The sequence below is a fragment of the Epinephelus moara genome, chromosome 23, assembly GCF_006386435.1.
Source record: "Epinephelus moara isolate mb chromosome 23, YSFRI_EMoa_1.0, whole genome shotgun sequence".
NCBI classification, from domain to species: domain Eukaryota; kingdom Metazoa; phylum Chordata; class Actinopteri; order Perciformes; family Serranidae; genus Epinephelus; species Epinephelus moara.
The window spans coordinates 19,702,900-19,718,927 of NC_065528.1; the positions used below are offsets into that span (position 1 = coordinate 19,702,900).

A 16,028-nucleotide genomic window follows, 5' to 3' on the forward strand; every position below is an offset into this window, starting at 1 on the left:
CTTTGTAGTTATATTGTATTTCTTTGTGGTTGTTTTGCTTGTTTTAGTAGTTATTTTTTTGCCTCTATACAGTTTTTCATCTCCTTGTAGTCTTTTTGCGTCTCTTCCTGGTCAGTACGTTCCTGACACTTAGGGCCCCTGCCCATTCAGTAATCCATCCATGCTTATACCTATATTGAATATGTAATACCCATATCATGGCTACTGGAGTAACAGTACTACTTATCTGGATTTCTTTGGCATGAATACTTGTACAATTTATTTATTTAATCTGAGGTTGCTGTTTTTTTTATCAAAGTCTTTTTTATTTTCAAATATAAATAAGCGGACAACTTGAACGCAGAACAATTAAATCAAATCTCTGGATATATATACCCCACACCCACCCTCAGTACTGGACCGTCAGTAAATTTACATACAGCATACATTCATACAAATAAGTAAATAAATAAATTTAAGTAAACATATACATTCACAGTTTCACATTTACATAAGTAGAAACATAAATGCCAGATAGAGAAAAGTTTAATGCAGAAAGCAATACATTAAGTAAATGTAAATTAAATAATTACAAGTACACAAACTCTTGGATTACATAGATATGTTGGTTGATCTAAGGTATTTAATGTATTTTCCTTTAATTGAAATACGTATCTGTGTGCTGGCTTGTCTCTTGTGCACCATGTGCGTCTTATTCAAAGATGCTGAAAAGCTCATGATACAGATTTGATATGAAGCTCTACTGAAATGAGTTTTGAGATATAACTATGAGTGCACATACACACACATTTTAAATACATTTAGTATGTTAATAACGGCTGTATTATAGCCCCTGTATATTAATTTGGTAGATCAGTAGTTCTCAGGAGGTCTGAGGACCAGCTAGGGGTCCTTAAGGGATATAAGGGAGAAACATTTCGGCTTCACACTCTTAAGGATGACTGCTTAATTTCATTTAAATTACCTTGGTCTGAATACTTTTAATGCACTTTAAATGCCCTATTGCTGAAATTCACTATCTAAACACACTTGCCTTGCCTTGGAGTAGGCACTGCTGGTGACTTTATCATGTATAATACCCTACAGGTGTATGAATCTGCACAAGCTACATGAGAGGAAACCTGTCAGGTGGGGGTCTGTGTTGTTTTGGGGGTCCTTGAGATGAGAAACTTTTGAGAAGGCCTGCCATAAGGCACATTCTTCCACTTGCAGAGGGGGATGGGAGGGGAGGTTTTGTTGCTCTGGCTCTCCCCCACCATGTGCATACCAGAGACAAAAAACAAGCAGACACTGAGCTGCAACTCGGGACACACAACACAGCCTCTGAAAGCTCTCATCACACACTTCACCGGGACTAAAATCACTCCTCGGGACACGTAGAGAGATGTAGGATAATTTATCATCTTATTTTTCTGCCAGCATAAAAAAGGGGGGCTATAGGGAGAAAAGGGGTGGTGCATCTGAGCCAGAGATCCTATTACACACATCCAGACTTTTTCATGGCAAGTTTTTTGGAAGTGGGGGGAGGGCGAAGCTGCAACTTTCTCGGCCTGATGTCTTTTTCATACTCAGCCTAAAATGCTTCAAATGAGCTCTTTATATGGTTTTAAATTGATGATGCGTTTCTTTTAGAGTTGGGGACAGTGTTTTTGGAGCTGTTTGGATTTGGATGATGAAGGAATCCAGGAGGATCCAGCAGGGATCGGACGAGAAGCGCAGAATAAAAAAGTTTGGGAGGACTGCGAGAAAACTGTAAAGCGCCCTGCAGATTTCCCGCACCATGCCGCGTTTGGAAACTTGTTTTAAATCCAGTGAAGAAAACTTCATGTTTGGAGTACCTGGGAAACAGGAGAATTGAAGAATTCAAAGTGGTTTTATTTGTGCACAGCTGAATCTGTTCCTCCCCAAGATGTCTTCCCAGGGTCGGAGCCCCATTGTTGGATTTTACGGGATGCTTTGCGTCTGGGCTGCCGGGGCGGTGTTGTCTCCAAACGGGACCATATTTGAGGATAACTGCAAGAAAACCACAACCTGCGAGGCACTTAAATACAACACATGTCTGGGATCACCTTTACCATACACACACACTTCTCTGATCCTGGCGGAGGACTCAAGCACCCAAGAAGAGGCTTTTGAGAAGTTGACCATGTGGTCTGGTAAGATTTAATGGGTCCTAGTCAAGTTTCAAAGATGCTTAACCTCGTTTTATTTAGTTTATATGTCGTAGAAGAAGAGTGCCCATCATCCTAGCGTTTTATATGTCGTAGAAGAAGAGTGCCAATCATACTAATATTGTATATGTCGTAGAAGAAGAGTGCCAATCATCCTAGCGTTTTATATGTCGTAGAAGAAGAGTGCCAATCATCCTATCATTTTATATGTCGTAGAAGAAGAGTGCCAATCATTCTATCCTCCAAAAAGAAAACTGTTGTAAGAGAAAAAATATATAAAAATAATAAAAGGTAAAATATATATACATACATACATACATGCATACATATATATATATNTTTTTTTTTTTTTTAAATGTTACAGTTAATCACAGAAAATAAATGCAAATATATACATATATATATAGTACTATTGATACCTATAGGGTCATTGGGAATATTCATGTGACTTCACTGACTTAAAGTACTTACAGTAACTTCATAATTCACTATAAATCCATTACTGACTACCAGAAATACTCTGTAAATGTTGATATTAAAAAAGCAATGAGAACTTGGATTTCAAGCTTTTATTTGCTGCAGTTACAATAGTAAATAAGTGTTTAAGGACATCAGTTCCACTTCACAGGAATAGGCTATGTTTGTTCTGTTTACATGTGATAATAATGTTAATTGGTATGACAATGGGTTGTGTGATACAGTGGAGCAGGAAATGAAGGGTTAAAAGCCATTAAAGGCAACAAAGGGAATCACTCATAGGTGTTAGGGAGCTAATAATAGGAGAGTTTCACTAATAAAAGGGTTTTAGATATTCTGCTTCACATTCATAAGCACTCACTAATGAGCTGTCAGAGCCAGGTCACTGCCTCACAGGCTCAAGGGCACTTAGATAACCCAGATCTGATGAGGAGCTTTATTTATAATGTTGGGCTTATTCTGGCTCCTGTGTAATTTACAGCAGATGGAGGAGAGACATGTATCATCCATTCATGAGTCAGTCAATCAAAAGAAATGAATCAGCAACTATTTTGATAATTGAATAATCGTTTCTGTCATGTTTTCAAGCACAACTGTCAAACAGTAGCAGGCTCCAGCTGCTTATATGTGGGAATTTGTTACTTTTATTTGTCATTGAAGGTGAATGAAGAATATTTGGGTTTTGGACTGTTGGTTGAACAAAAGAAGGAAACTGAAGATGTGACTTTGGACTCTGGGAAAATATGATGAGCATTTTTGGACATTTTATAGACTAACCAATTTATCGATTAATCATGTAAATAACTAGCAGATTATTCTTTAATGAAATAGTTGTTGCAGTGTGTTCGTGTTCATGTTTAAGAAATCTTTTTCATGCATACTGTTCCTTATTAAGCTGGATATTAAATTACAAAGAAACAATATTTTTGCTCTGTTAGAGGTTTAAATATGCTTTTTTGATTGTTTCTATCAAATTGTAGGCAGTTGCTGGAGACATTGTTGCTCTATAAAATGTTGAGGAATCCTCAGAGATTGATTTTAGTTGCTCATGTTTCACATTTCACAAAATCACACTCCATCATCAGGACTGTTCTCAAATACATCTTTGCAATGCCGTATGTCTTTATCACAATTGTGATCGTTAAAAACATAGGGCAGCAACTACCTGTTATTCTCCTTTATATTAAACAGCAGATAATTGATGATTCAGTTTGCCTATAAATTAGGGATGTACGATATTGGATTTTTCGCTGATATCTGATATGCCAACATGTAACAACTCATTTGACCATTAACCGATACTGATATCGATTTATCCACTTTTTTCCCCACCTAGATTTAGTGATTATTAAGTTTCTTCTGTAGAGGAATTACCATCCTACTATGCATGCATTTAACATACGAAATATTCATTCATTGTGCATATTTTAAAAAAGCATGTTGGCTGATTCTGATTGTTGATTTTAAAGCTGATATTGGCCGACATTGATGACATGCCAATGTTATCGTGCATCTGTACTTTAAAATGTCAGATGATGAAAGATGCTGATCACAATTTCCCAGAGCCCTTCAAAATGCTTGTTTTGTTCGCCCAACATTATCACATTAAAGGGGCCCTTCACCCATTTTCAAAATTCATATATGCCATTCCTATAGAGTGTGCCAGGGCTGACGTCAAAACCTGGAAGTTTAGCATCGCGCTGGTTCCCGGAAGAGAAAGTGAATGTGATTTTTGCATTGCGTTTTGGATTATGTCAGAAAATAAGCTCTGTGGCTAACACAAGTTTATGATACTTACAGGTTTTGTTCAGCGAGATAATCTTCACATATGAACACCTTTCATACCGCATTTGAAGCTTAAATGCGATCGCCAGAAGTAAAAAGCTAACGTTAGGCTTTAACGGACTACATGACTACTCCACGGTCGCATGACTCTTGACGTCACCGCCACTAAGCTTTCAACTGATTTCGGCCGCTTTATTTTAAAAACATTGTATAATGGGGAAATCGGACTGTTTAAGCTAAATAAGAAGCTGTAATGGCGGACTGCCAGCACTCTCGCCTGTTCGGGGGTGATGACGTTTAATGTCCCCGACAGGGTTTGTAGTCGTATTGAGCAACTTGTTAGCAACCGCCTTTTTTACGACACGTAAAAGCTTCAAAATTCACAAGTAGGGTATTTACTGACGTGTTTTATGTCGTAGAACAAAACCTGAAACTCGCTTAAGCTTTTGTTAACCACAGACCTTATTTGAGGCATTTTACCAAAATCCCATTCAAAAAACGTATTGACTTTTAGACGAGCGAACCGGAAGTGCTAAAAGCGCTAACGGAGTTCCGGGTTTACTGGCACATTTTATCAAGAGTAAATTATTGCTAAACATAAAAACTCTCTCCCGAATCTTAAACACTAGAGTGCCAAAACTCTGTGTGTGTGTGTGTTGTGTGATCCATTTGCACTGGGAAGTTGTAATTTTCTGGACATTTCAACTGGAACACCACCTGAAGTGGATTCCATATTCAGGAAGTCACAGGAACCTCAACAGTAGTTAAAGCTGCAGCAATATATTGTTCATTCGCACTTTTGAAGTCTTATTTGTGTCTAAGTAAAACAGTCGTACTCACAGTCCTGCTCAGCTTTAAGCCTTCTATTCTGTCCTAGGTCTGCGGAACGCTCCTCGCTGTTGGTCAGTCATCCAGCCTTTACTCTGTGCCGTCTACATGCCCAAATGTGAGAACGGTCGGGTGGAGCTGCCCAGCCAGAGCCTGTGTTTGGCTACACGTCGACCATGTAGCATCGTGGACCAGGAGAGAGGCTGGCCCAACTTCCTCAAATGTGACAAATTCCCTGTGGGCTGTTCGGTACGCTTCATTCTTATGTAATGTTGTGAGACACTTTATTGATCCCCAAAAGGAAATGTCTTTCTCACTGCAGGTCAGAGGTCAGGGTACACAAACAGACCTGTTACTGTATTCTAGCTAAAGTTAGAGGCTCACCTTTCACCTTGTGTCCTCTGGGTGCAGAATGAGGTCCAGAAGCTGAAGTTCAACATGTCAGGCCAGTGTGAAGCTCCCCTGGTGAAGACAGACATTCAGTCCAGTTGGTACAAAGACGTGGAGGGCTGCGGGATCCAGTGTGACAACCCTCTGTTCACTGAAGAGGAGCACAATGACATGCATGCCTACATCGCTTACTTCGGCACCATCACCCTCCTCTGCACCTTCTTCACCCTGGTGAGGCATAACTACAGTACCCATAATTCTGTCCGATGTCTTCTTTTCAAACTTCTTCTGACTCTCAACACGTCCTCCGTTTCAGGCCACGTTTCTTGCCGACTGGAAGAACTCCAACCGCTACCCAGCTGTCATTCTCTTCTACATCAACGCCTGTTTCTTTGTGGGCAGTATCGGCTGGCTGGCACAGTTCCTGGATGGAGCGCGTGAAGAGATTGTGTGCAAGAGCGACAACACCATGCGACTCGGAGAGCCCTCGTAAGTGGTGCTGCTTTCATGTATCATCATGCATCAGTCAAGAGATGAGAGATCATTCCCAACTAGAAAATTCAACTTCAAAATCGTCTTAATGTTCGTTTGTTCTCGACAGGTCTTCGGAGACACTGTCATGTGTCACCATCTTCATCATCGTGTACTACTCCCTGATGTCGGGTGTGATTTGGTTCGTCATGCTGACTTATGCCTGGCACACGTCCTTCAAAGCCCTGGGCACCACCCACCAGCCACTGTCTGGCAGAACCTCCTACTTCCACATGGTCACCTGGTCCATCCCCTTCGTCCTCACTGTGGCCATCCTGGCTATCGCTGAGGTGCGTAGGGAGCTGTTCACCTCATACAGTCTGATACTCTGAGACTGGAAAATGTTTTCTAGTCTTAAGAAAAGATCTAAATTGTTGTTGCTCTGTCGTGTGGTGCTCCACAGGTGGACGGAGACTCAGTGAGTGGGATATGTTTTGTGGGCTACAAGAACTACAGATACCGTGCTGGGTTTGTGCTGGCTCCCATCGGAGTGGTGCTTGTTGTCGGCGGTTACTTCCTCATTCGGGGTGAGTAGATAGTTTGTTTCAAGTCAAACAACTAAATCCTTGGAAAAGCTGTTTTAGCTCTTCCATCCAAAGCTGTCAAGCTTTGTTATGTTTGATAAGTGACCACGAACTGATTCAGTGCATTTCTCGTTAGGTGTCATGACTTTGTTTTCCATCAAGAGTAACCACCCAGGTCTACTGAGTGAGAAAGCTGCCAGCAAAATCAACGAGACGATGCTGAGACTTGGTATGTCCTCTACTCTATTATCTTTTGGCATTTCATTTGTCATTTGTTGGTTATGATCAGACCAATAACCGAGGTCAATCTGAGTATTAGGTGAAAAAATTAAACGTTAAAGAGTCTTTAGCAGCACATCACTGGGCACTCTAAACACAGAGGGGTGAATTCACAAAGAATTGATTGTGGTGGCTGAAAGCACCATAAATTGCGCATCACTTGTAACTGCTATCTGCCATGTCTCAAGGTCTGATTTAGGAAAGTTATTGCTCGAATGGATTTACAGCGCAAACGTGCCCATAAAGTGTAGCTGAGTGCAGTTTGCCGGGGGTTTTTTTTGGTTTGTTTTTTGCAAACGAGCATTAAGACGCTATTTGCTTGGCAGCGCAGGTCTTATTTCTGCAGGTTTGACCACAAAAGCTGTGCAACCCTTTTGTGAATTTGCCCCAGAATGTGATCATTCCTGACATACTAATTCTGGACTAATATCTCTGGGCAAGAAAAATACAAATTACTACTGAATGAATGAATGAATGAATGAACTTTATTTATACAGCACTTTTCATAAACAGAAGACCAAAGTGCTTTACAGTTCAGCGACAGTGACAAAGAGCAAAGAAATAAAACCATGCAATTATACAGCGCTCATTCAGGGAGAAAAGAGAAGAATAAACACATTAATCAATCAATAATTAATCAAGTAATAAAAAATACTTATGAAGAATATTAAAACAGATAGCTGCTAGTTATAGGCCATATTAAAAAGATATGTTTTGAGTCATTGTTTAAAACTTTCCACTGAGCCAGCAAGTCTGATATTCAAAGGCAGGGTGTTCCATATTTTTGGGGTGTGGTATCTAAAAGCAGCATCCCTAAAGGTTTTTGTAATGACATTAGGAACAGTTAAAAGAGCAGCTGTGGAGGATCTCAGGGTTCATGGAGGGACATAAGCTAATAGAGAATCTGTTATATAGGAGAGGGTGATGCCATTAAGAGCCTTAACAACCAACAGAAAGATTTTAAAATCAATTCTCAAAGATACTGGGAGCTATATGGTCTCTCTGTTTAGTTTTTCTTCAAACTTTTTTTTTTTGCAATGAGGTAGGCTAGTGTATAGAGGGTTAAAATAGTCAAGACGACTGGACACAAAAGCATGAACAAGCTTCTCAAAATCTCGCTGGCTCAGTAAAGGTCACACCATAGCTGTAAAATTGAAATAAGGATCTAAAATGACACCGAGGTTTCCTACTTCAGGTCGTGTTTGTTTTCTGCCCCTTTATCAATGATTTAACCAGTAGTCTATTTTACGATAGACTACTGATTAGATTAGATTCCATCATCTTCTTAGGTGGATTGTCCTCTCTGTACGATTGCTATTGGGAGTGACGCGTCTGGTATCTCACATCTGATCTGTTGTTCTGTTTCTCCTCGTCAGGTATCTTTGGATTCCTCGCCTTTGGCTTTGTTTTCATCACCTTCGGCTGCCACTTCTACGACTTCTTCAACCAGGCTGAATGGGAGAGGAGCTTTAGAGAATATGTGCTGTAAGTTTTTATTGTCCTTCTTCTTTAGGTGGCAAAAAGACCTGTGATTTATTACACACCTGCAAACCCTCCACACAGAAATCCACAAACTGATGCTGTTGAGTCTCCAAAACCGCTGCGCAACCGCTCAGCTTACAGTGGTGAATGCAGCCCTATTTCCCCACACTGTTGACACTGGCTGGATTGGAATTAATTTAGCCTCAAAAATGTAAACCGCTCTCTCCTTTGCCCCGACATGTAAAAGACTTGCTTATTTACCAGATTCAGCGTTTGAATGTACCTCAGTTATATGGCTAGAAGGTGTGGGAGGCACATGTGGCGTGGTCGACACATAGACCGATCATCTGTGTGATGTTTTCAACAGGTGTGAAGCCAACGTGACAATCGCCTCTCAGACCAACAAGCCGATCCCAGAGTGCACCATCAAGAACCGGCCCAGCCTGATGGTGGAGAAAATCAACCTGTTCTCCATGTTTGGGACGGGAATAGCGATGAGCACCTGGGTCTGGACCAAGGCCACCATCCTCATCTGGAAGCGGACCTGGTGCAAGTAAGCAAAGACTCTCTTTCAATCCCTTTATCAGTCTCTGATCACTGCTCGTGTTCACATCATGGCTGCCTGCCTGTCCGCGTCCATAAATGGTTTTAAAGATATGATAACAGTGTGGGAAAGTCCCAGACATGCACCAACCAAGCAGACTCTCCCTGTCAGAGATTTTCACCCTGATCATTTGAAAGAATGGAGGCATAAATTTGGTCAAGTGTGTTAATCCCTGGTTTTGTAACAGTGCTCACAAGGCCTCACTGTGACTTGGATTTTACTCACAGGACTTAGTTTCCATCCAGCTTTGAACAAAAGCTTCTTGAAATTATTGTTTTCAGTTTAGGCTTAAGACCGTCTCATCCAGACTGACGTAAAATCAGACATGTAGGAAATCAGCGTCTTGCCCAGTGTCACATGGCTGCTAATGGCATGAAACGTGTCATACTCAGTCTTCTAACTGTCAGACAGTGTCAGTGTCTCTCTGTCTGAACCTGCTTTATGTTCCTGTGTCAGGATCATTGGCCGTAGTGACAATGAACCCAAGAGGATCAAGAAGAGCAAGATGATCGCCAAGGCATTTGCGATGAGGAAGGAGCTTCACAAGGACCCAGAGAAGGAGCTGTCCTTCAGCATGCACACCGTGTCCCATGAGGGACCAGTGGGTGAGTCATTAAAAATAATTTATTCTGAGTAAACTGAAGTTCGGATAAATTAGAGTGTAATTTTTCCTTGAGAGAACAGAAAACAGAGTTGACTTTTTGAGATACTGTGCTGGTTTTTAACCAGTTTTGCATCATAGCAATGTGGGTAGTATGTGTAAATGAACTATGGTAAACTTTCCTCCATCTTATCAGCATTGTGTGTCATCTGGCGATTTTAGCTTGCACTAGGGCTGTTGCTTCAACTGCAGATTGTACTTTGGCATTTTCATATGCAGGTCACCTCAGACACAAGGTGTATAGAAGTGGATCAAGAGTGAAACCTGGCTCTTTCTGTCTCTCAAACTCAGACCAAACTCAGATCAATATTCTGTCACTGTATTGCCTGTTTCTCACCTAAAATGTCTTCAGAAAAATATTTTAGGCAACTGTTTAACTGTAACTTGAGATTGTTTGACTCAAGCCAGTCGCCATATTGTTTCCTGTGGAAAAACGGCCAAGCTTGCATTGTTGCTGCATTTATGTGCTCCCCGGGTGGCAGGTCAGCCGTTACTTAGGAAATACGGGTCCCAAAAGTGGGCCCCTCATCTACACCCAACGGTGGGTGGGGGCGGGTCCCAATACATTTTTATACTTCCTGCGAATATAATCCCATATATTTTGTATCTACTTGTACTTGTATCTACTGTTAATACCTTGTTTTCTTAATTTGGAAAGCAGAGGTAGTTACATGTTTGGAGAAAAGTAAAATCAAACATTGGTTAAATCATAAGATGAAATCAGGAGTGAACAAATGATTGTTTGTCTTCATTTATTCATTTAATCTTGACAGCTACTTAAGTCAAATATTGGTCAAACTGTGCGCCGAACTGAAATAGTGTAAAGAATATGTGGCTGTCAACTCACAGTTTTCCAGTCATAACCAATTTATGGAATTCCAAAAATTTAGTGTAACATTGGAGCATCCCCTAAAGCTATTGAAGTATTGTCTTATCCGACTGATGCTAATAAATACCTTTTCTAACTCATCTAGGTCATTCTACGTGGACAGCAACTAACAGTTACAACCTAGAACCAAAACTCTGCAACTCAAGTACCAAAATTTTTGCCTACTATACAAGTTGTTGTGACCTAAGGGGCTGTTTGTGTTAATTTTCCTAGTCGGTAACTCATTGCTCAGATTATTCCGACATTCTTTTACCTCTTGAGCAACAGCCACAGCCCTTCTTCTCTGTTTTGTCTGGTCAAATAACACTAACTTTAAAAGTATTTGAATCTTTCTACTACATTGACAGCTCAGTTTTATTAAGAGACCATCTTTCAAACACTAAAATATATTTTCAAGTTTATGTGAATGTTTGCTTTATTGACCACTACTTGGGTTAAAAATTCAAACAGTGGAAGCCACATCTGGTGACGTTTGCACACTTCCATCTTGTGGTTAATAACTGAAACTGCAGGGCATCTTACTTAATGATTTATAGTGGAAATAAGACCTCATGTATGCATATCATTCATAGGATGCTCCGTGTTTTACCTCCATAGCAAAGGATTGCTTCACCAAAAATACAAAAGATAGTTTCTCATTTACAGCTGGAGGTATCAAGCCATGCAGATATACTTGGGTTTCCAACTAGGGACTATTTCTTACACAGCGTTCCTAACCAGGACATTGTTTCTGAAAGGACACATTGTTCAGTGTTTAAATTAAAGTTTTCAGTGCTGTGAGTCCCACAAACAATATGCTGCTAATATCCATTGTGTTGCGGTAATATAATGTCAAAAGTGGCGCCATGTGTGCTGATGTAAAGAACCACTGTATGTTCTTTTCTTAAAAATTTGGCCCGAAAAGATTTTCCATTTGCTTTCTTGTGGCACAGAGACCATGCCGTCAGGGACAACTGTTATGTCTGTAGCTAAGAAGTGCATGACACATTCCTCCGCTTGTGTAAGCTGTGAGGCTGCTGCGGCTGCCGTGCTTGTTTAGCTTGGAGCAGTTCAGAGCTATAGAGGCGCAGCAGGGGAGCCATTAAGTGTACGTTGGGTTTGAACTGTCCTCAGTTGTCCCTAAATGGAGAGTTTGTGGCTTGTCTTTTCTCATTCATAGCTGGAATCAATTTTGAGCTAAATGAGCCTTCGAATGACATGTCGTCAGCATGGGCGCAGCATGTGACTAAGATGGTGGCCAGGCGAGGTGCCATCCTGCCTCAGGACATCTCTGTGACTCCGACTGGTACACCAGGTGAGAGCGGGAGGTCATTACACCTACTGCTTTACATCCCTCCCTCTTGCCTGTCTTCTGTTTATCCCTCTTCACCTTTTTTCTATCTTTTTTTATCTTCTTTTGTTGATTGTCGACTTATTTTCTGTTGTTTCCTCATAGTGCCGCCTCCAGAGGAGAGGAACAGGCTGTGGATGGTGGAGGCTGAGATTTCACCAGAGATGATAAAGAGGAAAAAAAAGAAGAAGAAGAGGAAGAAGGAGGTGCGTCCAGCGGAAGAGGCGGTGGAGCACCAGGCTTATCGACAGCGTGAGTTCGGTCGCAGCTCCGTGCCTCGCCTGCCCAAACTGCCGTGCCACCCCAGTCTGGTCGCTAACCTGCAGGAACAGCAGAAGCTGGAGGAGGAGGTCCTGCCGGGGTCCTTCCCAGATTTCCAACACTCCCACCCTCTGTCCTGTGAGGAGAGGTGTCCCTACCCTCCCTACCAGAGCAGTCGGAACAGCTATGGCCTGCTCTCTAACCCTCTAACCTTCAATGACCGCCCGGAGGATCTGGGTCTCGGCCCACGCTGCCTGCCCTCAGCCTCCACCTGGCAGCCCAGTGGGCCTTCCCGCTACCCTGGGGAGATGGATCTTACAGACGGGCTGTCTGAGAGGTTGGCCCATGTGGCTCGGGTACCGGCAGGCCGAAGGACCGGCTATGGACCCATTCACTCCAGGACCAATTTAATGGAGGCAGAGCTTATGGATGCTGACTCTGACTTCTAAGAGCAGTGCTCCAATATATATCTTAGTGGTGCACAGACAGTGAGCGACAAAAAGTGCTGGATACTTTCAAACTTCTTACTAAAGTGCACCCAGTTCCTTATACCCAGAGGTCAAGATGGAACTAAGCTGGTCAGTTTTTTATTGTCTTATTTTTTTTCTTCTCCTTTTTTAATTTAGACAAAACAAAGGGATAAAGTGAAAAAATATGTTGTGAATAAGTTAATGAAAAAAATATTTTTTTATACTTTATTTGTGTCCAAGAAAATTTCAAAGGCAACTCCATGATGGCAAGACAAATGAGGCAGCTAAACGTTATGTGGCTTGAAACAGATATTTTTATTCTGACAGCACCCTCTGCATTCATCAGCTAGTATCAGCCCAGCCCCGTCGCAACATTTAACTAAATGTGGCATGTTGATTATTGACACAGTCAACTTGGGTTTTGAATTATCGGTAAGGAGATTTGAAGAGTCAATTATGTTCTTTATTTGTACTGTCCCAGCCAGGGCAGGAAGACCTGACTCATACAGAAGACCATACAGGTACAAAAAGAAATGCTACGGGCTACTTGCAAATACTGTTCAACCCAGGTCTTCTTTTGTGTTATATTTTTGTTTTTAGGACTCACTTTCTCTCCTCCCACCACTTAGCCATCAATTACTTCTGTGTATGTACAGTTAACTTGAGGTACTAACCATTATCTCCCTCTCCTAATAATACTTATATCACAGAATTTATACAGAGAGACTTTGAGAGGCTTCTTTAATCATTTGTGACACATGTTTTGACTTACACAGAAGCCAGGAGGTACAGAGAAAGATGAAATATGTATAAAATGACTCATTTTGTACGCTCATTTACTTCAGATTTTAACCCAAATTATTATCTTGCCTTTACTTTTCTCAATTTATTTGTCATCTGCAAAGTAATAGTGACATGATTTATTTAAAGAATAACTTAAAACCAGGCTGAAAAGCTGTGTTTTTGCTCCCCTCTTCTGGTTAAAGTATTAGCACACCAATAAACCCACAGACAGTATAAAATAATGGACGTACCCAGCATGGCATCACCCATTGGTTTGTGGACTCCTGTTTTGAAGCATTTAGCATTTTGGCCGTCACCATCTTGGATTTTTGGAGCCAAAAGTGACCATATTTGGACGACAGGCTGGAGATAACCCTAACGCTAGCTGCTAGCTTGGTTAGCATGGTGTATTTACAGCTATGGTTAGCTGTGATAATGCTTAAGCTAAAACTATCAAAACAAAATGTACTTTTCAAAATGACTCCTTAGAGGGTCTTTTAGTACAACCTAATGTTGAACAGGACTTTTTTAGGTGACAAGATGTGACAGTTAACTTTCATGAACTGAAAACACACTGAAATAGCAACAGCTATGGCTACCGCTACACTCTGTGAGTCTGGGGTTACACCATGGTTATGTTACCTAATAAATGTTGCTTCCATTGTGCAGAACTTTAAGCCTTAATAACATTTAAACGGGCGAGTTATATAAAAATGTACCCTCTATACAGTTGTCATGAATGGGAAATTAGCTGTAGAGACCAAAACCGTCTTTTATAACAGGCTGTAAACATGTTTATTTCTGCTTTAAGGTCTAAAATGGAGGTCTATGGGGATTATATGGCTTCTGGAGCCAGCCTCAAGTGGTCATTCAAGGTTTTGCAGTTTTTGGCACTTCCATGTTGGCTTCATTTTTCAGCCCTGGAGGTCACCGCTTGGTTGAACCTCTAATCAACTCAACAGTGATGTCACCAAATCTCAAAGCACAGTTGGACATCACTAGCAAGGTGAAAAGTTAAACCACTAGAGGTCAGCAAAAGACATCAGTGGGTGTTTTAAGTTACTTGTTAAGGATACAAAGTTACTGAGCTGAAATACATACTAACTACTAACACTAATGGTGCAATAAACCAACAGTTAGCTTCTTATTTGCCCTGAGAAAATGACTGAAATGAATGGAAAGGCCGTCTTTTTCAAAACGAGTTCTCCTTGTATATTTCAGAACATTTTTTCTTGTTGAAAGTGTTATTTTTTTACAGCAGTATTTCTACTTTTGTTACCCTGTTGTACATATTCAATCTAAACTGGGCGTCATATATGTTTTTTCTCCTCTTCAGTCCAGTTGAAAATCTTTTCTACGATGTATTTTAGACTACAGTGGGCTTAGACGTCACTTTTTTCCTACATGCTTCTCATTTTCAGTGTGTCTGTTTCTACATGTGTGTACTGTACATAGGTTGTTCATAGATTCCTCAACAAGGGTATTATTTGTACAGATTTATATATCAAATGACTTGATTACTCTGCTGATATGATAAATAAAAAGGGAAGAGTCAACTATGCTATAAGAAGTTGTCACTGTATGTGTGCTGTAACCAAAATTTCGCCTAGTATTTTCATTTTACACTTAATGTGGATAAAATATGCTGAAGTAGACTGTGATAGGCTGCTTCTTAGTCGATGCTAATTAGTTTGTCTAATGTGTCTAGTTATTCATGTCACGTGTGTTTAATGGAGAATTATTTATGTTATCAGTAGTTACCACACTGCTATGGATTCAGTTTGGCAACATCTGCCCAAAATGTTCATGTTCAAAGATTATTAGGAGACTAAATGAAGATTACTTTGGAAATTTTGTTTTACTTTTCATGCCTGGATAAGTAATAATTCTGTTTTTGTAAGCTGTCAAAAAGATTAAGTTCCTACCAGCAGGCCGTGTGATGCTTTCTGTGTTTAGTCTTCCAACTGTGTAAAAAAGAAATTACTGTCACTTTGACTGTGCAGCTGTACTTTTTGTTTTTATATGTAAATAAAAGTAACCCTACACTTTTCTGTGTGATTGTTTTGCCATGTTTGTTCCAGTTACACTAACCCCAGTTTGTGCTCCTCCAGTATTGTTATTACACTGGAATCACAGAACAGAGCTGAGCATGCGACTGTATGAAAAATAAACAATGACTACCATTTAGAAGCTATTATTTATTATTTATTCTGGTTTTTTAATTAAGATAATTATCTTCAAGGTTTGAGGAAAATTTCCCTGAAATAAAGTCTGCTCTCGGAATTAACACAATAATATCTGTTTAATTCAGAAAAAGAAGAAAAACAAACTTCTCTCAAATTCTGAGATAATTTTGTTAATTCAGATTTACTGGCATGACAAAAAATCAAGAGGTGACTCCCTTTATCTGAAGCAGTCATAAAGTCATAATCTCAATTACCTGGTAAGTCATTCATATTCCTTTAGTCTATAAGGGTCCACTGACATATTTAATTGTCTTAAGTATTAAATAATAAAATAGTTAAAAAAAAAAAAAAAGATGAATATTGTTTGAACAGGATAA

The 16,028-nt window shown here is 40.3% G+C and overlaps 1 protein-coding gene across 2 annotated transcripts; it reads left to right on the forward strand.

Moving 5' to 3' along the window:
* The first annotated feature begins 1,253 nt into the window (after positions 1–1,253).
* smo (smoothened, frizzled class receptor) lies at positions 1,254–15,511 on the forward strand. 2 transcript variants are annotated; one of them, XM_050036621.1, is made up of 13 exons: positions 1,254–1,386; positions 1,633–2,156; positions 5,311–5,510; positions 5,673–5,882; positions 5,968–6,140; positions 6,253–6,472; positions 6,586–6,709; positions 6,843–6,935; positions 8,362–8,470; positions 8,835–9,020; positions 9,528–9,676; positions 11,781–11,915; positions 12,057–15,511. In XM_050036621.1, the coding sequence occupies exons 2-13, from the start codon at positions 1,910–1,912 to the stop codon at positions 12,659–12,661; spliced, it is 2,451 nt and encodes an 816-aa protein (XP_049892578.1). In that variant the 5' UTR covers positions 1,254–1,386; positions 1,633–1,909; the 3' UTR covers positions 12,662–15,511. The 2 variants fall into 2 exon arrangements, with proteins under 2 accessions (XP_049892578.1, XP_049892577.1); XM_050036620.1 differs by having other exon boundaries at positions 1,262–2,156.
* The last annotated feature ends 517 nt before the right edge of the window (positions 15,512–16,028 follow it).

Excerpts from the sequence above, each read along its gene's own strand:
- smo (XM_050036621.1), top strand. The coding sequence starts at position 1,910 with ATGTCTTCCCAGGGTCGGAGCCCCATTGTTGGATTTTACGGGATGCTT. Across the intron at positions 5,883-5,967 it reads TCTGCACCTTCTTCACCCTG|GCCACGTTTCTTGCCGACTG; the intron begins GTGAGGCATAAC and ends CCTCCGTTTCAG. Across the intron at positions 6,473-6,585 it reads CCATCCTGGCTATCGCTGAG|GTGGACGGAGACTCAGTGAG; the intron begins GTGCGTAGGGAG and ends GGTGCTCCACAG.